The sequence below is a fragment of the Elephas maximus genome, chromosome 8, assembly GCF_024166365.1.
Source record: "Elephas maximus indicus isolate mEleMax1 chromosome 8, mEleMax1 primary haplotype, whole genome shotgun sequence".
NCBI classification, from domain to species: domain Eukaryota; kingdom Metazoa; phylum Chordata; class Mammalia; order Proboscidea; family Elephantidae; genus Elephas; species Elephas maximus.
This window is the reverse complement of record NC_064826.1, coordinates 52,788,094-52,812,441: the sequence shown is the minus strand read 5'-3', so window position 1 is coordinate 52,812,441 and position 24,348 is coordinate 52,788,094. Positions and strand designations below refer to the sequence as shown.

The 24,348-nt window shown below is 36.6% G+C and overlaps 1 protein-coding gene across 3 annotated transcripts in view; it reads left to right on the top strand.

The window, feature by feature from the left end:
* Nucleotides 1–24,348, top strand: part of PCLO (piccolo presynaptic cytomatrix protein) — a 427,248-nt gene that overhangs the window by 207,378 nt on the left and 195,522 nt on the right. For all 3 annotated transcript variants that reach the window (XM_049893053.1, XM_049893054.1, XM_049893055.1), the window contains exons 4-6: nucleotides 2,955–3,779; nucleotides 14,989–20,071; nucleotides 20,434–22,448. In XM_049893053.1, coding sequence (XP_049749010.1) covers nucleotides 2,955–3,779; nucleotides 14,989–20,071; nucleotides 20,434–22,448 — 7,923 coding nt within the window. The remainder of the gene's footprint in view (nucleotides 1–2,954; nucleotides 3,780–14,988; nucleotides 20,072–20,433; nucleotides 22,449–24,348) is intronic.

The following is a 24,348-nucleotide window of genomic DNA, read 5'->3' as shown; positions in this document are numbered from 1 at the left end:
AATGATATCTCTTCTTCTCTTTGACTTTACTTTTTTACTATATATTATTGTTATTTTGAAACATATCTTATTTCTTCTACTTGAATGTGAGTTCCTTGATGGAATAAGCCTTGCACACACACTTTCCAAATGGTACATATGCTTAATAGATATACACAAAATAGGTATATACAGAACAGGTATATGAATGAATTGTCATGTAATTATCATTATTTGACATACTAAAAATAGCAGTTTCAAAATTAATTTTGGTGACAGTTCCTCAAACCGTAAAGACAAAAGAATTAGTTTTGGCTTTATTTTTTCACACTGAAAATCAATCATGTAACCAAGTAACTAAGCATATAAAAAAATAATTTAATAAATAATGGCAAAGTAGCAACAATCAAAAATGTTAGGTGCAACAGATGGATGGGAATTTAAGCCAAACATTTGAACTAACCAGTACGGATCTCCAGATAGGATTCTTTGTCTCTTAGATTTAAATTATTGCCTTTTCTTTGCATTGCAGACTTTAGCAATGTGTTGGGGTCATCACTGCTTGTAGGTTTACCACCCATTATTCTAAATTGGGAAAATGAAGCGTTTTATGTGACATAATAGATTAAATAGATTATACCTTTTATCCTATGATCTAAATTTCAAATGGTATAAACATAATAATAATAATGTAGTCTCTGGCTGGTGCAAGTGGTTAAGCTCTGCATTACTAACCCAAAAGTTGGCAAGTCGAATCTACCTAGAAGAACCTTGAAGGTAAAGCCTTGGCAATCTGCTTCCAAATGTCAAAGCCTTGAAAACCGTATGCAGTGTGGTTCTACTCCACCCAACTGGGGTCGGAATCAACTTAACGACAACAGCAACATAAAAATAACGAGTATACCACCTTGAAATAATCACTGCGTTTTATATTCTCAAAACATATTCCTTTTAATAATAACTGCATAACACTGACATATGTTATAAGTAGCAAGAGATTACAACTTCGCAAGAAAAATTTATCAGTAAAATCCAGCTAAAATAACCATATTTTTCTAGTTACAAGAACTTCCAATGGACTGAAACCTGTTTCCCTGGTATTTTAAAGGTACTCTAACTTAACTTACCTACTTTAGGATATGGGCCTACTGGAATGCTCAGGAAATACCTGCATTTGATTTTTAGAATCCATGTGACAAAACAGCACAGTGGTGAAGCTGTTTGAATGTGTTTTTGTTTTAAAAAGAAGCCAAGCTCTGAATGAAAATATTCCTAAGATATGGCTCAGCCAAATAATGTTTTAAAACCATAGTACAGATTAAACTCGATTTTCTATAGGTATCATGGAACTGCCTTCTCTAGGGTCTGTTCAACACAGGAGCTGGGGCTTTTAATATTTTACATAAAGAATCAAATCAGTTTCTTTCCTGTGACTTTTATATAGAGGGAAGCCAGAGTTCACTCCAGGGCAGCTTAGACATGAGATTAAAAAGAATATTAGTATTGGGTGACCATACACACAAAAAACAAATGAACCCATAATGCATACTAATGTTTTACAGGCAATATTTTACTGAAGTTAAATAATTGACTTTTATCTTTATGCTTTTAGATAGCAAGTAAGAGCTCTAATGGCTTACAGATTGTGAAACGGTCATAGATATTAAGCAACATTTTTAATGTCTCCAAAGAAATTGGAAGCTGAAGTAAGGGATGAAACTTAGAGCTCTGGTAGTATTCTAGAACAATACATGATTTTTGTCTCTAAATAATTTAAGCTAAGCAACTGGAAGGTGTGAGCCAGTATGAAAAGTTCTTTGAAATTGAACTTTTCCAAAGATAATGCATAATATCAATGCAATATTATTTCCATGACCCTCCAGCCCTGTGCCTGGCAGAATGAATACTCATTAAATGATAACAATTAGAAGCTACATGTACAACCTTTATTTCTTATCATAGCTGTAATATAAGAAACAAAGGTCAATATACATCAATATGGGAAGAATTCTGCAATATTATTAAACATAAACTGTGTCCTATGTGATGATTTATCATGTATTCTTAACAAAGAGTAACTTTTAGTCTTTAGTTTGCAAAAGATCATAAACATATCAACAGCAAGGAATTTTTTTTTTTTTTTTTGCGAAAGATTAATTTGAATGTTTATCAAAAAGCCTGATTTCTCTTTACCCACCCCTGGGATTCTGATAAAATAATTTTGGTGTGCTCCTAGGAATTTACATGTTTCAGGAGCATCTCAGTTGATTTGATTCAGGTGGTCCACAACTCACAAGTTGAGGAGCAGAGATATAAGGAAATGTTTTAGTCAGCAAATGAGAAAACTCTGGGGAAAAGATACCAAACAACAATTTGATCCTGTGAGTGCTCCTTGCCTAACTGCATGTGGAACTGTGATTTTAATGAAGCTTGAAATTATTTTCTTAATCCTAAAGCAGACACAGAATTTGCACAATGATTCTTAAATATTCTACTTACACGTGTAAAGCTCTACCCTGGTAGATAGAGCTACATTTGACACAAGTCAAGAGATAAAAAGAGAAGCTAAATTCTAAAAGAACTTTTGATTAATTGGTTGTTAAACATAAAAATCTTATTAAATCTAATAGTGTTTGAATAAATTTTTAATAGGAATACTAATTTTGAAGGCACCTAACTTAAAAACAATTTTACTTGAAACAAATGCATGCTTTTCTCCCCCAAAATGGGTGTTACCCTGGGTCCATCTTTAATACAATTTTTCTTTTCTTTATTTTTTTTTATGGTGAGGACCGTGAGTTGCTAGTCTCTAGAGATTTCTTGTAAACTTTTTATAAATCATTATTTCCTTATTTTAAAAAACCAGTAACTCAACTCTGTATATAAGAAAAAAAAAAAATGCTAAATTTTAACTTGGTAAATGCACCAAAACAGATACATTATATTTATTCTATTCATTGCTATTTTATTTGCAGATTCAAGAATGGCTTTGTTTAAATTGCCAAACCCAGAGAGCGATGTCAGGACAGTTTGCAGATGTGGGCAAAATGCCATCTTCACAGTTGGGACCAGTAGCATCTTCTATGCCTACGCCTACAGAGCAACCATCTCAGAAAAAAGTGATAGCTGCCCAAGTAAAAGACAAAAAGAAAGAACAGGAAGTAAAAAGAGAAGCTGAAAAAGTAAAAGAACCATCAATTGAAACAATTCGCCCCAAAGCAAGCACTGATCAAAAACAGGAAGAGAGTAAGCTAGAGAAATGCAAAACTCCAGCCCCAGAAGAAAAAAAGCCACTCCCTGAAGAAAAAAAGCCACTCCCTGAAGGAAAAAAACCACTCCCTGATGAAAAAAAGCCACTCCCTGAAGGAAAAAAGCTACTCCCTGAAGGAAAAAAACCACTCCCTGAAGGAAAAAAACCACTCCCTGAAGAAAAAAAGTCAAGACCTGAAGACAAAAAGCCACATCTTGAAGAAAAAAAGCCAACTGCCAAAGACAAAAAGCCAGCCTCTGAAGACAAAAAATTATCTCCAGAACTAAAAACATCAGTTCTACAGGAGAAACAGAAACATGACTTACTTAAAACTCAGGCACAAATTGCTGAAGAAAAGCTCCAAGTCAGAGTGGCTCCAAAGGCGGTGCAAGAAGAGAAACAACCACAGACGAAGATGGAAGATTTACCATCTGACAAAAGTCAGGGTTTGCATAAGGGAGATGATGAAACAACCCAAAAAATAAAAGAACAGACAAAAGCAACATGCATAGCAAAATCTGATCAGGTGGAAACTAGGAAAGAAAAAACAGTAAGTTATGTTTTCTTAACTTTGCACAGCCTCACATATGTAATTTATTGATTTTTTTTTTGCCCAAGCACACAAATTGCTTAATGGTAATTAAGTGAAAATGAATGGCCTTTTCAGAGAAGTATAACAATCGTTTGTTGTAATGAAGAACGTTGGCCTCTTGAGAGATTAGTACATCAAATTTACATAAAACATAGCTATAAAATGTATTTTTCTGTCTGTTATGCCTATCTAATAATTTATCAAAGTCATATAGTGTGATAAATCAGTGTTTCTTACAATTTTAAATTATTCTTCCCCCCACCCTCCCCACTGGGAACATAAAATTGGTATCTGCCTTTAACAGAAAATAGTTTGTGTCTGTATAAGTTTCTATCCACTTAGCAACTTGGTTTCCCAAGAGACATCAAGTCTCTTCGAACTTTAAGCCTTTTAAGGTATGGTCGGCCATAAAATGGCTTAAATAATTGTGATTGCCAAAAAAAAAAAAAAAACTGTAGCTAAAATTTAGAACAAAAATTATTTTAAAATTTACTATTTATTTTAAATAGTTTACTAAGTATTTAGCATGATTGTGATTTTAGCATACTGGGCTCTATTATGAGTTTTGTTCAATGCGTTTAATATTAAGGATTACTTATAATGCAAGCATAATCTGTAATATATACACACATACATATTTACATGCATACATATATATACACTTTGCTTTTTCTTTAGTGAAAACTTTTAAGAGTATCCCATATTAACCAATGTTTGCATAAGCAATTATGTCGTTTTTAGAGTAATTGATTTTTTAGAACTGGAATAAATCTTACATCATATCTAGCTGACATTTTAATTCACAGGTGAAGCAATGACTTGCAGGGATATTAAATGATATTTTAATATTAGAGCTCTAACTAGAACTTATAACCCATTCTTCTGACTCTGGTTCACTTGGTTTTTTTGTTTGTTTACTGTTTTAATAACAAGTTTACTAACCCACCTCTAGGAGCTCTGGTGGCACAGTGTGTAAGTACTCAGCTGCTCAGCTGCTAACTGAAGGGTCAGCAGTTTGAACCCGTCAGTTGCTCCATGGGAGAAGGATGTGGCAATCTGCTTCCTAAAAGATTTACAGCCTTGGAAACCCTGTGGAGCAGTTCTACTCTGTTCTATAGGTTCTCGCTATGAGTTGGAATCAACTCTTCCTTTGTTATTTGAATGAATCTTAAGTATCAAATAAAGCAGCTGCCTGTATGTTCTTCATTCTAATTCGTGAATCTAGCCAACACCACTGTCCTACCACCCACCCCCCAATGCTTCTGGCTACCATTTTGCAGAACTTGATAGTTTTTATCATTTCCTCCTTTTTGAAACTGCTCTTAGCTTCCCTGACCCTGCTTTCTCCTTCTGTTTTGTCTTTCTAATAAGCCACGACTTTGACTGTCTTCATGAGTTTTCGTTTTTCTTTTAGTCTCCAAACAGTGGTGTTGTCCTTTGAGTTCTGTGTTCTTCCCTTTAGGGTGTCTTCCATGAGTAATTACTAAACCCACTTGTATACTTCCTGCCCCTCTTCTGAGTGTCAGCGCTGCATTTTTGAGTACAGTAGATAATTACACTTCAAAGCCTCAAAGTAAACTCAAATTCAACGATTCAAATTCCAAAGGTCTTATATATTTTTCAACAGAAGGATTTTCTACTTCTGACTTTCTGATAATGACACCATCATTCACCCAGTGGCTAGTGTCTTCATCACTAATCTTCAGAGTAATCTGAGGTTTCTTCTAACCTGTCCTTTGTTTTCCACATCTGATTTTTCACACTCCTATCCCTTTTTTTTTTTTTTTCTATTCCTAAGGAAAGTACCCTACTTATGGCGTTTATGACCATTCTGCAATAATTTGAGTAATATAGTTCCTGATCACCATGCCTTCTATTTCTTACCTCTTTGGTATAGAGTTATCAGGTCATTTTTCGCCAGGGTTTGGATAATTTGACTCCATCACTTGGATATTTCTAATAACTCTCTATTCCTTTTTAAATATAAGTTAAACAACAAGTCTCCAAGTATGTTGGTCATGCACCCCATCAATACTTACATTTTGCAACCTAAAACTGTATACATTTTTTAACTTATACATTGAATATGTGCACTGTTTTACTAATATATTATTTGTAGTATAAAACATTCACAAAGAATAGAAAATAAAAATCTATGAAATACACAAAATGATATTGTATTTATTTAACTATAAATATTTTGATCACATTGAAACATGATTAAAAATAGTATCTTTGAGAGTATTGGCTACAATATTTTTGAAACTCTTGTTCTATAACATTAGAGTTGTTTGAAATACTGCTTATTCATTAAGCTCATTTTGGTATTTTGACATGTAGTTTTAATGGCTATAATATTAGAAAAAGTTAATCCACAGGATATACCAGAAATGGAAGAAGTGGATGAAAGATTGCAAAGATTTGCCAAAGTCCTGCTACCTGACTAACAAGTATGGAGTTAAAAACTAATCATGAAAAAAATTGTGGAAATTCCACAAATGATAATCTCCCTTAATACCAATCATTTGTTCTTGCTAACTCATTAAAAAATGTGGTGTTTTAAAGCCCACTGAAGTTCTTAATCTAAAAGATTCTTAAAGAGATTACAATATTCTGTTTAAAAGTTTTAAAATGAGTAGATATGACAGCTTTTAAAGGTGACATGTCATTTTAAGAAGCATAATCACATTATGATTTCCAGATATCTACCTTCAAAGGGCTGTTTCCACGTCATCATATTCGTGAAAAGGCAGTATTTATTTACTTCCTAATTACCTATCAGGTATCACGTTTTTTTTTATCACGTTACTCATAACCAGTGTTTATTTTCTTTCTAAATATCTGATAAATAGCATACTGTCAGTAACCACTTTGTCATCACCAAAAAGTTAAACAACTTTGGATTTCTTCTGTTTTTGTTTAAAAATAATTAAATCTTCACATTTTACAGCTATGTTAAGTAATTTTCCATGAAATATTTGCTGAACCTCTGTGGTTAAAATAATTTCATACTTATTTCCCATCTTATACAAAATATTAAAAATATTCTTCAAAATATAAAAGTCTTCTTAGTATATGATATAACACATCAGTAGCATCCTGAGGCACTGTGTCCAGTTCTGGCTTACTTATAATAGATGCAGTAAATGAATTTGCTATCTCTCTAAACTTAACCAATATTAAAAAAATAATAATTTTAATCAGGTAAGCCACTCACCGGGATTTTTTTCATTAAAAAAATTATATGTACATATACACATACATATATATGTACATATGTAAATATATACGTTTATTAAATAAGTCAATACTGAGACTTTTTTTTTTCTTTAGGGACTCACACAATGGTAATTTTTTAAGTATTTTATTATTAAAACAGAAATAATGAATACTTTTTTTTTTATAAGCTAACGTGTTAGAAATATCTGCACTTTGATTCTACTATTACCAAACCTTCCCCTACTTAAAATTTGTTCTACTCTTCCAGCTCCCGAAACCTTCCTAAATTACTTCTTTATTCCTTCCAACAATATTTTCTGCAAAGCAATGCAGTTTAGTTTGCCACCATATTGTTTTCCACATTACTTTAGCCTTTTTTTCATAGCAGAAATGACTAGTGTTCTCCCAATGGTGTATGACTTTTTTTGACTTTTACTATTAAATAAGAAAACTCTAAGAACATTCTAAATGTTTATTATTCATTTTAGTGAAAATTTGTAAAGCACTATAATACTCATTTGCTAAAAATTATAGAGGTTTATGATGGTGTCATGTCATTGGTTATAACTCCAAAGCATGTTATGTGTTTAGAGGATTTATTTGTGATAATGATATAAATATAAATTTCAAATAATTTTCTTGATAATGTCAAACATTTTGGCCAGCTTCTTGTCAAGCTGAATTAAACTGGTCATCATTTTTTTACCTTGTAATGCTGTTGATGAAAAGCTTATAACAATATGATAGCTTCCATTTCTTTATTAATGTGTATATACATGTGTGTCTTATATGTGTATTTCTTACATTGTAAGTATTATCTTTAACACATAATTTCTTTGCAGGAATCTTTTTTATGCAATTTATCTGTTATAAGAAAGTTGGTTTAGTTTAAAAATATAGGCTACAAATCTGCCTAAGTCAACAATAAGCTGTAATTCACTAAAAGTGAGCAAATGAAGTAATGATGGCCTCATTGTAATTTCTTCTCATGGTAAAACTCCCAGTTTTCTCCCAGGATTCCTCACAGAACCTGTGACCAACTGACATAAGTGAGAATACTTGTGCCAGTATACTTATTAAAATTAGTAAAAATTTAATTTCTTTCCTATGTCAGAGAAAAAGTCAATACAATAAAAATCCTCATGTTTTCTTGCTGTTCATTAGATCATCTTGCATATCTACCAAGTACCTGAAACCCACTGCAGAGACCCCTGTCTAAATGGCTTAGCTTGGCTCTCTCAATTCTCTGAAATCTGACCCAAATAAACTTTCAGTCATCCCTTAATGTACCCCACTAGTAAGAAAAAAAAAAAAAAAAAAAAAACAGCTGAATGTGACTATGTGTGACTCCTAGCCATGGCTTGGTACTTTCTCCCTTTTGATCCTTTACTCTGGAAGCATCCTCAATGTCCACTGACACTCAGCCCTCATGTTTCCCTATCAGAAGATCCTACCTGGACTTCCAGGTCTCTCAGATAGCACCTCTTCCATGAACCTACATGATTTTCCCTTGTGGCAGGTACATTTCCTGCTGCTAAACTCCCTACTGAAATTTTAGATTGGTTTTCATTTAAATTAAAAATAATATTCTTAAATTACTTCTTACTATATTCTAGGCACTGAGTTAAGTCCTTTCTAACCATACAACTAATTGATGAGGTAGATATTACCTATCTGTTTCACAGGTGGGGAAACTAAAGTGCTGTGTTGAAGATCACAGAGCTAGATGGCCCCAGATCTAGGATTATAGTCCAGTTATGAAGAGCTATGTTCCTAACCACTACACATGATACTTTTTTTTCTCTATGATACATTTAGCACACTGCCCTTTTATTATTAAAATTATTTGTCTCTTAGCAGCTCCCACTATAATCCCAAATACTTGGTGCAATTTTTTACTTACATGTTTTATATTTTTTTACTCATTTATGTGTTATCTGTGTCATTCATATTATTACTATATGGTGTTTGGATTTCTTTGTTGTCACATCATTTTGTCTCTCCATCCATTCCTATCTTCAAAATATGTTTGTTGAATGGAATTAAACTTTATTCTGAAGTGGAATAAACAATTTGAAAGGTACATGCTTTTTTAGTTTAATATTTTAGAATTTTATGTTACAATAATTTTTCTTTTTACCTGTGTTTAAACAAAACACAATAAAACCTGAGAAAGATAGAGGTGTGTAAACCAGAAACCTGTCAGAGAAGGAAAACTGAAATATTGTCCACTAAAACGAGCGATAGAAAAGTAGCAAGACTGTTAAAGGCGGAAAGCTTCTGAGACCAGGAAAAACAAGGCAGTCCTGTCGAATTCCAGCTCTCACAGGTTTTACTGCACTATTGAAGTCTACATCTCATATAACAGTATGATTCAAACACTGCAGCTCTCCTGATAGAGCCCAAAATTTGAACATCCTTTGTTGTGTGTGTACTTTTATTGCTGGTTAAAGTATTATTGCTGTTAAATCCAGGGCTTAGTATTTGGTTATATGGAGCTCTTCTGTATGACAGCTGCCTAAACATATAGGATGGAAAGAATTAGGTTCTCTGTATTAAAAGAATTCCTGTATTAGGGTGCTTCGGTGGGAGTACCCATTCTTTCTCTGTAGACTCAGTGAATTTTACAGATTTAATCCTTGTATCCAAGTTTGCAACACTCAGACCAGCAATCCTTGCTGACCCAAACCTTGTATAAATGTCTAAAGATTGTTCACTTGTTGTTGCTGCTTTTAATTTTGGTCCATCAAAAATAGATTACTTTGGGAAAACTTAAACAAATACTTTAATGTTATATTTTTTCTTTGTACAATTTTATATTTCACCTAGAATTCAGTTCTTAAGCCCAATAATATTTGAAAAACTTTTTTCTGCCTTCAATGTGAAGGGCTAGATTTCAACATTTGTGAAAAGGGACAGAACTAAGTTCGTCAGGGCAGACGTGTCTTAGCATATTCTCCACTACTGATGAAGTTGTGAAGATATGCCACCGTGGGAAGAGCTTCAGGTGGGGCTTAGTGCATCACTGCCTGTCTCTGACAGGTCCACAGTACAATACGTGGCAGTGGAATATTGGGGAAAAAAGCTAGTGGAATTCTTCAGCCACTGCTTTTAGTTCGTGAGTAAAAAATAAGTTCTAAGCCACTAGAGATTTTGAGAAACTGTTTCATCAGCTCAGATTAGAAAGACTCAGGTAGCTATAATTTCCTATGTGGGAAAAGTGAATACATAATGAAAATAAAAGTGTAATAGAGTCTAATGCAAAATGTACTTTTAAAATCAGGGAAAGTGTGTTCCTCAGGGGAACTGAAAAATAACATTGCTATTTAAAATAAATGTCTGCTTAAATTATGGCTGTTCTCACTCACTGCCTACATCAGAAACGGCAAACAAATTCCTGTGCAAAGAGTAGATATTTAGAAGTTTATTCATATGTAAGCATTTCAGAGGTCATTCTAAATTGTATTACATGTAAAAAGTGAAAGGAATAATAAATAGCACCAACTCCTACTTACCTGTTCAAATGAGAATGATGCATAAATAAAAGTCAGCAGTATTTACACAAATATGTGTATGTGTGTGAGTGTACTATAGATATATAATTTTAGAAAGAACTATTTGAATCTATTCCTGTCATTAAACCTTAACATGTTACTTAGTAGCTTCATAGTCTTTTTTAAAAAAGTGCACAACCACATGTTTTTTATGTAACTGAGAGAAAACTCCCAATCTTTTACCCCTGGAGGTAGAGAAACACAGGAGAAAGTGAGCCCAATTATTCAGCTTTCACATGAATCCTCTGATTAAATTTCTCTAGATTTAAAGCCCTCCAGACACGATTTGAAGATCAAATAATTAAAGTAAACAAGACCCTACTTTTACACAGTGCATTTTGTGTTCTTCTCTGTTTCATCCATTCTCTTATTTGGTCCAATTATTGACTTCTTAAGAAACATTGTTAATAAAGCAGTGGTATGTGGTGTTAAATCTGTATAGAGCCATTAAGTTGCCTGGGTACTGTTGTGCTAGTACTGTCACCCAGATATCTCACAAAGGCGAGTGGATAGCCACAGGAAGGAAGGGAAAGAAGGGAAGGAGGGAAGAAAGAGGCCCAACTAATCAGTGCCTCAGCCTGTGAATCTCTGTAAAGGGAGAACAGGTTTTTTTTTGTTTTTTTTTTTTCTGATTTTAGCAGCAACAAATAGAAGATGAATATGTAGGTGCCTTAATTCAGAGAGGCAAAGGGCCTGGTTAGTATGTGATCTGAAGGTTACAAGCTAACACTGTAATGAAGAAGCAGAAGGACACTTACCTCTGCCAGCGGACTTTACACCTAAGCTAATAAGTGTCAGAAAAATTAACATTTTTGAGTATTTTCAATATATCATAGAAAAATAAGTACATGACCCATTGTTCCTTCTGATCAGTTCAGCCAAATGTCCATTGGTCAGCTTACCTAATTTCCTTATTAACCACTCCAGACATTTTTTCTGGACCCACCAGCCTGTAGAGCAAAATCTTTGCAAGCTTGCCACCTCATAACGTGGAAGAGGAAGCGTTATTTAGGAAAGAAATCATCATAGCATCACCATAGGTTGAATCCTACGATGAGTGTGGAGAGAAGAGATCAGGAAATGAGTGACAGGAGGGAGAAGTGGGTAGGATATAGTACTGTGAAGAAATAAAAAATATGAACACATGGAGAAAAGGAGTATAAGAGGGGTTGTAGGGTAGGCATTTTTATATTTATGTTTACTAGTCTTCTGTCTAATGTCTCTTAATTTCCTTTGTTACATTATGTATGTCTGGTCCTAATCTTACTTTGGTAAAATGTCAGTAGAACTTTCAGATTCCATTGTATAAAGCTATAATTTCTCTTTTATACTCAACAAATTGTTGCATATAATAATAGTCACATTTCCTACATGTATGTATAGTTTTTTACATTGTTATGTTTTACTATTTTTTTACTATGATTTTTTAAAATAATATTGTGCTTTCAGTGAAAGTTTACACAGCAAATTAGGTTCCCATTTGACAATTTGTCTACAAATTATTCAGTGACATTAGTTACATTTTTCGCAGTGAGTCAACATTCTCTTTAATTGCATTCTGGTTGTCCCATTATTGTTACGTTTTATAATATATGCAGATACAAAATAAAGAATGCAAATGAGACTAGAAAAATTTTATTATGAAAGATCATTTTCTTGACCTTTTTTTCACAAGGAGCTTAGGTATCTGGCTCCCTGTATTGATGGTGTTTACTGTGATTTAGTGACATGCAATTTAGTGACATGCAGATGGGGCTTGGGTAATGAAAAGCAGACAGGGAAGGATATAGAAAGCATATTGTACTCAACAAATGTATTCTGGCATTACCTGGACATGTGAAGAGATAGGAATGACCCTCCACACTATCCACAAAGGTTTTATTTGAAGGCTGCTTTACCTGTTCTTGTCTCTCTGATGTGTAGTTCTCAAGAGAAAGCAGTCAAAATGAACTGGGTGCTCATCAGCCATGCCACCATAGTCTCACAACTGCAGATAAGTAATCCTGTTCTGGAAAGACATCCATAGTGGCCCAGGACAGTTAATTCTTGGTATACCAAAGAGTAGGCATTGCTTTCTATACTAAAGTGGGTATGAATATATCAGATTGTCTTTTGAAATTGAGCATGTTGTGAATTCAACAAAAGCATTTTACTCTATAATGTACTCTTGGAATATCTTTAACCATAGAGAATAAAGATGTCATCTTAGTTTCTTAGTGATGTTATAACAGAAATAACACAAGTGGGTGGCTTTAAAGAAGGGAAATTTAATTTCTTACAGTAAGAAGCTAAAAGTCAGAATTCAGGGCACTGACTCTAGGGGAAGGCTCTCTTTCTGTCAGTTCTAGGGGAAGATACTTGTCCCCTTCAGAGTCTGACATTCCTTGATTCCCTGACAATTCTCATGTGGCATCTATTTCCCCTTTCCCTGTCTCCCCTCCCCCCATCCTGCTGTTTGTATTTGCTTTTCTCTGTGTCTGTGCTACTCCTTATAACCCAGAAGTGATTAGGTTTAGGACACACCCCACACTGATAAATGGACTCATTAACATAACAAAACCTTATTCCCAGTGGAATTACATCCCCAGGTTTAGGGGTTAGGATCCCAACACATATTTTAACCAAAAAAAAAAAAAAAAAACCCGTTGCCGTCGAGTCGATTCCAACTCATAGCAACCCTATAGACTTGATATTCATTTCAGTATATATCTGTTATGGATTGAATTATGTCATCCTAAAATATGTGTTCATATGTGTGTTGTGAACATATATTTTAGGAGGATGTAATTCAATCCATACAGATATATATTGAAATGAGTATCAAGCCAACAGCATTTATATATAAGAACTCTGTAGTAAAAAAAGCAAAAAGGAAAAAGAAGAAAAAAAACACAATTTTTTTTTTTTTGGCATATTTTTGTACAACCTGGCATCAGTTGAATTGGACTATAGGAGGTCAAAGGAGCCTATACCCACACATCTACTGAAATGCCGAGATAGTTCAAAATACAGACTTAGTGAAATCGAAGTGGCCTCCTAAGCCAGGGTCAGAGGTAGAGCTCTTCCTCTGGTCCCTTCATTCCATAAGGCTGGAGGGCTATTGTGATACTTTCCTCTCAACATGGAATCTGATTAGATAAAAAAAAAAATCAGTTGGGTTTTATTTTGCTCTGCACCATAGGCATTTCAATGCAGACTTATGTAAACAATCTCTGTATTTACTATTTTCGTTTAAGATCTCTGATTCTTGAACTAAAATTGTTGCCATGGGCTCATCACAGCCTAAAGAATTCAGCAAGGTTAAGGCTATGGTGTGCTTGCTGAGCTTCTCTGTTGCCTCCTGACCTACCCAAAAAAACCAAACATGTTGCTGTCGAGTTGATTCTGACTCATAGCAACCCTATAAAACCCATGCTTCCACTCATGAAAAGTTAGTTTAGTTATTGTACTGCTTGAAGAGAGCTGACATTTAAATAGCGCGAAGATAAATAATTCACTAAGTATTTTGAAAATCAGAAGACATTTATGAGTGATATTTGTGAAATGCCTTTGAGGTGGAATGCTGAAAATATGTTCAATAAACAACTCCACAAAACAATAGCTATATTTTTCTCTTTAGCTGAAGTGAAGAGTCAGACCAGTTGTTGCATAACTTTTTTTAAAGTTTACAATTTCTAAACATTGATTCCAATGTTATAGGATTGATATAGGATAAAAAAAAAAAAAATTTTATAGGGTAATAATTTTAAGAATACCAAGCATATATAGTATTTTAGAGCTTTCAGAGTATCTTGTAAAGCAGTCTCTTATTTGAATCACTCAGAAATCCTTTGAGGTAGATGGGGCATTTATCATTAGGGCCATATTACCTGATTGTTTTTGTTAAGAAAAAATTCCCAACATCCTGAAAACTTGTAGCCAGATACGAAGTCCATCCTCTGATTCTTTTTTTTTTTTTTGCCCCCTCACCCCCATGGGCTTTACCTAACCATATAATCCAAAAGTATTACTCGTGGTAATGGCAGGGTTTTCATTAAATTTTTTTCCTCACAATTTGAACTCCATCCTAGAGTCAGTGTACTTAGAAAGACGATCATATTTTTTAAAGACTGGTATTTCAGTGTAAAAAGATAGAGTATAAATGGAATAAAATCAAATGTCCTTCAGAATTAGCATTTAAATTAAACTTCAGTTAAGTGAAAACTAACATTAATATATTTAAACTATTTTTAGTTTTGTGCACATCTAGTTTTTTTTTTTTTTAATACCTATGTATAGTTGACAAAATTTCCATAACGATCTCTCATTTCTTAATAGTTATTTGGAAGTAATGGAAAGGCCAGGTTATTAGTTTAATCATGTTAAGTTTTCCTGTGTCTTTTCCTTTCTGCTAGGAAAAGGAAGACGACAAATCAGACGCCTCAAGCTCTCAGCAGCCAAAAAGCCCCCAAGGTCTGAGTGACACAGGGTACTCTTCTGATGGAATATCAAGCTCACTTGGTGAAATTCCGAGTCATATTCCAAGCGATGAAAAGGATTTGCTCAAGGGCCTCAAAAAGGACTTTTTTTCCCAGGAAAGCAGTCCTTCCAGTCCCTCTGATTTGGCTAAGTTAGAAAGTACTGTCCTATCTATTTTGGAAGCTCAATCTAGTACACTTGTTGATGAAAAGTCAGAAAAGAAAACAAAACCCCAGGGAGTTTCTCCAGAGCAACCTAAAGACCAACAGAAAACTCAGACTTTTTCTGAAACGCTGGAAATTACTGTTCCAGAAGAGCCACCCAAGGAAAGTCAAGAAGAAAAGAAAGACACTTTTAAAAAAGATGACCAACAAGGCATCCCTTCCAGAAAGGACTATAAAGAAAAGTTTGAGTTTGTTGATGACATAGCTGGAAGAAGGCAAACTTATGATTCAGTTGAAGATAGCAGTGAAAGTGAAAACTCACCTGTTCCACAAAGAAAACGGAGAACTAGTGTTGGTTCCTCAAGCAGTGATGAGTATAAACAGGAAGATAGTCAAGGATCAGGTGAAGAGGAAGACTTCATTCGAAAGCAAATCATAGAAATGAGTGCTGGTGAAGATGCTTCAGGTTCTGAGGATGATGAGTTTATTAAGAACCAACTCAAAGAGATTAGCAGTAGTATAGAAAGCCAGAAGAAGGAAGAAACAAAAGGAAAAGGAAAAGCAACAGCAGGGAAACACAAGCGACTGACAAGAAAAAGTAGTGCGAGCTTTGATGACGATGTAGGGAGACGTCATTCATGGCATGATGAAGATGATGAGATGTATGATGACAGTTCTGAACTTAAATACAGAGAAACCAAAAGTCAGGAGAGTGAAGAACTTGCAGTTGCTGGAGGTGGAGGGCTACGTCGATTTAAAACCATTGAACTCAACAGCACAATCACAGATAAGTATTCTGCAGAGTCATCACAGAAAAAAACAACTTTGTATTTTGATGAAGAGCCAGAATTAGAAATGGAAAGCCTGACAGACTCACCAGAAGATAGGTCAAGGGGGGAAGGATCTTCTAGTCTTCATGCTTCCAGCTTCACTCCTGGTACATCCCCTACCTCAGTGTCATCACTTGATGAGGATAGTGACAGTAGCCCAAGTCACAAAAAAGGAGAGAGCAAACAGCAACGCAAAGCGCGGCACAGATCACATGGCCCTCTTCTACCTACTATAGAGGATTCTTCAGAGGAAGAAGAATTGAGAGAGGAAGAAGAATTATTAAAAGAGCAAGAAAAGCAGCGGGAGTTAGAACAGCAACAAAGAAAGACTTCTAGTAAAAAATCAAAAAAAGACAAAGATGAACTTCGAGCTCAGAGAAGGAGAGAGAGACCAAAGACACCACCCAGCAATCTCTCTCCCATTGAAGATGCTTCTCCAACAGAAGAATTACGTCAGGCTGCAGAAATGGAGGAGCTCCACCGATCTTCTTGTTCTGAATATTCGCCTAGCATTGAATCAGACCCAGAGGGTTTTGAAATAAGCCCAGAAAAAATAATAGAAGTACAGAAAGTTTATAAATTGCCCACAGCTGTGTCTTTATACTCCCCAACAGATGAGCAATCTATTATGCAGAAAGAAGGTGGCCAAAAGGCATTAAAAAGTGCTGAGGAGATGTATGAAGAAATGATACATAAATCCCACAAATATAAAGCTTTTCCAGCTGCAAATGAACGAGATGAAGTGTTTGAAAAAGAACCTTTATATGGTGGGATGTTAATAGAAGATTATATTTATGAGTCGTTAGTAGAGGACACATACAATGGATCAGTAGATGGCACTTTGCTAACAAGGGAAGACGAAGAAAATGGATTTATGCAGCAGAAAGGGAGAGAGCAAAAAATAAGACTTCCGGAACAGATTTATGAAGACCCTATGCAGAAGATTACAGACCTCCAGAAAGAGTTTTATGAGTTAGGAAGCTTGCATTCTGTTGTGCCTCAAGAAGATATTGTTTCAAGCTCTTATATCATCCCAGAGAGCCATGAAATAGTAGATCTTGGCAGTATGGTAAGTTCTACCAGTGAAGAAAAAAAATTATTAGATGCTGATGCTGCCTATGAAGAACTCATGAAGAGGCAACAGATGCAGCTAACACCTGCATCCAGTCCAACCCAGCCCCCCATCAGGGACCATGTGACAGAGTCCACCATGGACTTTGATAGGGTGGCCGATGCGTCTTTGACATCAAGCATTCTCTCAGGTGCATCTCTTACAGATTCAACCAGCAGTGCGACACTCTCTATTCCAGATGTTAAAATAACCCAACATTTTTCAACAGAAGAAATTGAGGATGAATATGTAACTGATTATACAAGAGAAATTCAAGAAATAATTGCCCATGAATCACTGATTTTGACCTATTCTGAGCCCTCAGAAAGTGCTACATCTGTCCCACCATCTGATACACCTTCTCTCACATCATCTGTTTCTTCGGTTTGCACCACAGATAGCTCCTCACCTATTACTACCCTGGATAGCATAACCACAGTTTATACAGAGCCAGCGGATGTAGTAACTAAATTTAAAGATTCTGAGGGAATTTCTTCACCAACTTATTTCCCAGGCAGCATTATTGACTATCCGGACGAAATAAGTATATCGTTAGATAGGGCTGCCACAGCAGATGGTAGGACTAGTGCTGATCGTATTACAATTTCCTTATCTGATATGGCTTCTTCTATCATAGAATCTGTAGGAACTAAACTTGAGGCGCCTGTTGACATTATTTCCACCGACTTACCTATAGCTGAAAAAGCCAAGAAGGAAACTGGGAATGGAGTTATTCTAGAGGTTTTAGACGCTTACAGAGATAAAAAGAAGGAATCTGAAGCTGAATTAAAAAAAATTACCATATCTGAAACTGTGTTTGATCAACCACCTTCTGTAAAAGCTCTTCCAATGAAGGAGCAGGTTTCAACCACATACTTTGTATCTGGAGAGGTATTTGGCCAAGTAAAACCCGAGTCTCAGTTACCATCTGGCAGTCCTTCTGTTTTCTCTCTTCCCACCAGAACTCGCCCATTCCTCCGGAGTTCTTCTTTGGACAGATCAGCCCAACCTCCTCCTCCTCCTCCCCCCCCTCCTCCTCCACCCCCACCTCCACCTCCTCCTCCTCCCCCTCCACTGCCTCCACCAACTTCACCTAAACCAACGATTTATCCTAGAAGAAAGGTACCAGTTACAGCTTCAGTGGCTCTAGCTACTACTGCTACCCCTCTGGTGGATGCTGTTGCTGCCGTAGAGACCCCAGCTGTTCTGAAGAGTAATGGGTTACCTGTAACAAAGATATGTACCCCTTCACCTCCTCCTGTTCCTCCTAAGCCGTCTTCAATTCCATCTGGGCTTGTATTTACACATAGGCCTGAGCCAGGCAAACCTCCAATTGCCCCTAAACCAGCGGTTCCTCAGCTTCCAATAACTACACAAAAATCAACAGATACGCCTCCCAAGCCAAGTGCTTTATCTTTAACTTCAACTATGACACTGAATTTAGTGACTTCAGCAGATTATAAATTGCCTTCCCCTACCTCCCCACTTTCCCCCCACTCTAACAAGTCTTCACCAAGATTTTCCAAATCCCTCATGGAAACTTATGTGGTTATCACATTGCCATCTGAACCTGGGACTCCAACAGATTCTTCAGCTGGTCAAGCAATTACCAGTTGGCCCCTAGGATCACCCCCCAAAGATCTGGTTTCCATTGAACCGGTGTTTTCTGCTCCTCCTGTAACAGCTGCAGCAATTCCAAGTTCTTCAGAGCAGAGACTGTACATGTCAGGAGCTTTGGAGACATTTTCTGCTATCCCTGTCACAACACTGTCTACATTTCAACCAGCCCCATCTTCAGCTGCAAAATTTCTCACAACTGAAGTTCCCAAAGTTGAAGTTTCAGCAGCTAAAAGTACAGTCCCTAGTATTGGTCCCAGCAGTGTCTCTATAACAATTCCTCCAGAACATCTTGCTCTAGATACCCTACATTTAGAGAAGCATCAGTATAAGGAGAATGGAAAATTGCAACCTGTTGGTGATATCATTGATCTGCGTACAGTACCAAAAGTAGAAGTTAAAGTAACCGAAAAATGTATGGATCTTTCTGCTCCTATGATGGATGTGAAAAGGCAGACCACATCAATTGATGTTTATGGGAGACAAATTAGCACCGTGCAACCATCCATTATAAATCTTAGTGCAGCCTCATCAGCAGCCTCATCAGTAGTGACCCCAATATCCCTGGTCACTGAAGCAGTGACAGTTGTCACATGCACAGCTAGTGCAAGTTACAGCACAGGCACAGAAAGCTTTATGGGTATAGAACCTACAATGACAACACCACTCCAGCTAACTACGTCAAAGTATGCTGAGCCCCCATATAGGACACCAAGTGGTCAAGCCTTTCCTACGCTTAAGGAGGAAGCACCAATAAACTTATCGCGAAGTACTCCAGCACAAGCAGCGACACTGGCTATTACAAAACCTGTCACTGTACCTCCTGCTGGTATTACAAATGGATGGACTGATAGCACCACATCCCAAGGGATCAGTGATGGGGAAGCAGTGGATCTCAGTACCACAAAGTCTCATAGAACTGTTGTAACAGTGGACGAATCTACTTCAAGTGCAGTGACCAAAATAATAGAAGATGATGAAAAACCTGTTGATCTGACTGCAGGAAGAAGAGCTGTGTGCTGTGACATGGTTTATAAGTTACCTTTTGGAAGGAGTTGCACAGCACAGCAACCTGCAACTACTCTTCCTGAGGATCGTTTTGGTTATAGGGATGACCACTATCAGTATGATCGGTCAGGGCCATATGGTTATAGAGGTATTGGGGGAATGAAACCTTCCATGTCTGACACTAATTTGGCAGAAGCTGGACATTTTTTCTATAAAAGTAAGAATGCTTTTGATTATTCTGAAGGAACTGATGCAGCAGTAGATCTAACTTCAGGGAGAATTACAACAGGTCAGTATGATGTGGCAGCAGACCTATCCTTGAAATATCATTATGGTGTTCCCCATCTCATTTCAGGATGAAAATGTGGTCTCTCTTCCAATTTTGTTATTTTTTCTCTTTCCTTGGATGTTTTGGCAACATATTTTGGATTACATGTGCGCTTTTGTTTTTTCATTTTTTTATTTGTTCTGCTCAAAATCGCCTGCATGTGCCTGCATGTTCAACGTTGCTTTTATTCTGCGTCTAATTAGGTTAACCTGTGGATTTGCATGTAGCCCCATTCATTATGTTCACCAAGATGAGCGGGCTTTCAAACCCAAAAAGCATCATTCATTCTGGCGACTGGACTATAACTCTGCCCTGTATTTCAGGTGAGGTAATGGATTATTCAAGCAAGACTACAGGTCCATATCCAGAAACACGACAAGTCATTTCAGGCATGGGGCTTAGTACCCCACAGTATTCCACGGCAAGAATGACTCCACCTCCCGGATCCCAGTATGGTGTGGGAAGTGTTTTGAAGTCATCTGATGGTGTTGTCTATTCTTCAGTAGCAACTCCAGTACCTTCTACATTTGCTATCACCACACAACCTGGCTCCATTTTTAGCACCACTGTGAGGGATTTTTCTGGTTTGCACACAGCCGATGCAGTGACTTCATTATCTGCCCTGCATCAGAGCCAGCCAATGCCCAGATCGTATTTCCTAACAACAGGTACATCTGAAACGGACATTGCAGTAACTGCTATTGATATCAATGCCAGCTTGCAAACCATTACCATGGAAACTTTTAGAGCTGAGACAATAGACACTGTTCCCACTTTAACCACAGCATCTGAAGTGTTTGCTGAAGTGGTGGAAGAAGAAAGTGCTCTTTTAATTGTCCCTGAAGAAGATAAACAACAACAGCAGTTAGACTTGGAGCGTGAACTCTTGGAACTGGAGAAAATCAAGCAGCAGCGCTTTGCTGAGGAATTGGAGTGGGAACGCCAGGAAATTCAAAGGTTCCGAGAACAAGAAAAGATCATGGTTCAAAAAAAGCTGGAGGAGCTGCAGTCAATGAAGCAGCACCTTCTCTATCAGCAAGAAGAAGAGCGGCAAGCCCAGTTTATGATGAGGCAGGAGACGCTGGCTCAGCAACAGTTACAGCTTGAGCAGATCCAACAGCTACAGCAACAGCTTCACCAACAGCTAGAGGAGCAAAAGATTCGCCAGATCTATCAGTATAACTATGACCCTTCTGGAACTGTCTCTCCACAAACCACTACAGAGCAGGCGATTTTAGAAAGTCAGTATGCCGCCCCAGAAGGTGCTCAGTTTTGGGGGACCGACGAGGCAACCACTACAGCTTCAGCTGTTGTGGCAATTGAAATACCACAAAGCCAAGGATGGTACACAGTTCAGTCTGATGGCGTTACTCAATACATTGCCCCACCTGGCATTCTGACAACTGTTTCAGAAATACCTCTAACTGATGTTGTTGTAAAAGATGAAAAACAACCCAAAAAGCGAAGTTCTGGAGCTAAAGTCCGTGGACAGTATGATGAAATAGGAGAAAATATGGGAGATGACCCCCGAGGTTTTAAGAAGATAGTGGACAGTGGTGTACAAACCGATGATGAAGATGCAGGAGATAGGAGTTATGCAAGTAGGAGAAGGAGAACTAAAAAAAGTGTTGATACGAGTGTCCAAACTGATGATGAAGATCAGGATGAATGGGATATGCCCAGTAGATCAAGGAGAAAATCTCGTGTAGGGAAGTATGGCGACAGCACCACAGAGGCCGAGAAAACCAAACCCCTTTCCAAAGTCTCCAGCATAGCAGTTCAGACAGTGGCAGAGATATCTGTGCAAACCGAACCAGTCGGAACCATAAGAACACCTTCAGTAAAGGCACGAGTGGATGCCAAGGTTGAAATAATTAAACATATTTCAGCACCTGAGAAGACTTACAAAGGGGGCAGCTTAGGATGTCAAACAGAAGCAGATCCAGACTCACAAAGTCCTCAGTATCTGAGTGCTACATCTCCACCCAAAGACAAGAAACGCCCAACACCTTTAGAGATTGGTTATTCATCTCATCTTCGGGCAGATTCCACAGTACAGCTGGCTCCTTCCCCACCCAAATCTCCAAAAGTCCTTTATTCACCCATCTCACCACTTTCACCAGGCAAAGCCTTAGAATCAGCCTTTGTACCTTATGAAAAAACCCTCTCTGATGATATAAGTCCACAGAAAGTACTGCATCCGGATATGGCTAAAGTTCCCCCAGCAAGTCCTAAGACAGCCAAGATGATGCAGCGCTCTATGTCTGACCCCAAGCCTCTGAGTCCTACAGCAGATGAGAGTTCCAGGGCCTCTTTTCAGTATACTGAGGGCTACACGGTAAGAGTGATTCTCTTTTCAGTTAAAAGACAATTATGGGTTGATGTTAATCTGTTTGCATATTTAAGGGGGCAATAAAGCCCCTGGTACCTTAGAAACCTAATACTAAATTTCAGTGATGACTGTTTCTTTAGAAATTTGGGTAAAATTTTGCATGTAATGCATCACTTAAAATTACCCAAAAAAGAAAACATTGTGTGATGCAAAATGAAGAAGAAATTTATTATTTGATGAGTTAATGAGATTGAAAATTTTGTTCTAATATTGAAATCTCCCTAGTGCATATTGAAGATGGCGGTTTCAGTGAATTTAATTCATATTCGTAGTCAAATATGATGGAATAAATGTTGAACATAAACAGATGAGGTGAAAGATGGCCATAAATTTAGACCCATGGCTACTAGAATCCCAAAGCTGGTAGGCTCTCTGGAGATCATCTTGTCAGTCACTATTATGTTTTCATAAAAGTGCTTAGAACAAACTTGGTCAATAGTGAGCAGGCAGGAGAAAGTTGAATACAATCATCGTAGTTCATGCATACTTATTTTGCTTCTGATGACTTTATTATTCTAACCTAGGTAAGCCTTAGTCCTAGTACTTAAATGTTCTTATTTTTCTTTCCCAGTTTGTTTAGTCATTGCCTGAATGAGGAGAATTTAGTATTGAATGGAGGGAAAATGGAAATGTAATTAAGATACCTTAACAAAAGATTAAGCCAAAACCAAATCCGTTGCCCTTGAGTTGATTCCAACACATGGCAACACCATGTGTTACAGAGTAGAGCTGAGCTTCATAAGATTTTTCTGGGCTGTAAACGTTATTGAAGCGAGTCACTAGGCCTTTCTCCTGTGGTACTTCGGGATCGATTCAAGCCACGGACATATCGGTTAGTAGCCAAGAGCAAACCATGTTTAGCCACCCAGGGACATAATGAAAGAATAATTAATGCTAAACAATAATAGTAGATTGATAGTCTAAATTGGGTTAGAATTTCAGAAGCTAAAAGAATTTTTATATTTCCCTTGATAATAGAAATTATTTTAAAATGCATAAATATGTTCCCAGAGGAAAAGAACATAGAGATGTTAGATACATTTGTGAAGATCTCTGTAGCTAAGAATAAGAAATGTTAGTAATCAGCTATGGAAGCAAGCGTATCCTATTTTAGAGAGTCTAATAAAAATCTTTCAGTTGGTTGAATAATGTGATAATTCAATTTAAAACAAGATTTATGTTCAAATTAAAAACTCCCCTAAAGTACTGGTTTCTGAACTCTAGGTCTCAGAATCCTGAAACTTTTTTACATAAGCTTTGTGGAGATATTGCTAGATTTCCATTGACCCAATATTGGCTGTAGGCTGAAAAACACGCCATTATATATTACTGTGTTTATTCATAGATGTATAGGCACATCAATGCTTATGATATTAAGGAATTGCTTATTCATTTCTACTTTTTCAAAATTTCACAGTAGCATTTATCATTATGTTCTGTCTTAACCGTTGAATCTTAAAAGTAAAACTGTCCTCATGCGGGGGACAGAGGTTATAGCCAGATATTAACATTAAAAAACGGCTTTACACTGAGACAGTCCGGTAATCACTGCCCTGGTTGTTTAGATTTAATCCAGTTTACAGATGGTTACTTTATGTAAAGCTTTGTTTGTAGAAGTAAATATATTTTGAAATGTGGGTTTTAACTCAGTTATAATGTATAGATATTTATTTACACAGCTGTGGCCTATAGATTAACTTAAAGATTTACACTGAAAACTTTGAAAATATGATTTTTCACAATATTTTAAAATAATATTGAAGACTTTGTCGTTAGAATAACAGACCATTTCAGCTGATGTAGTCATCGCTCACTTAGTAGAAGGTCCTGCTCTCTTTTTCTTTAC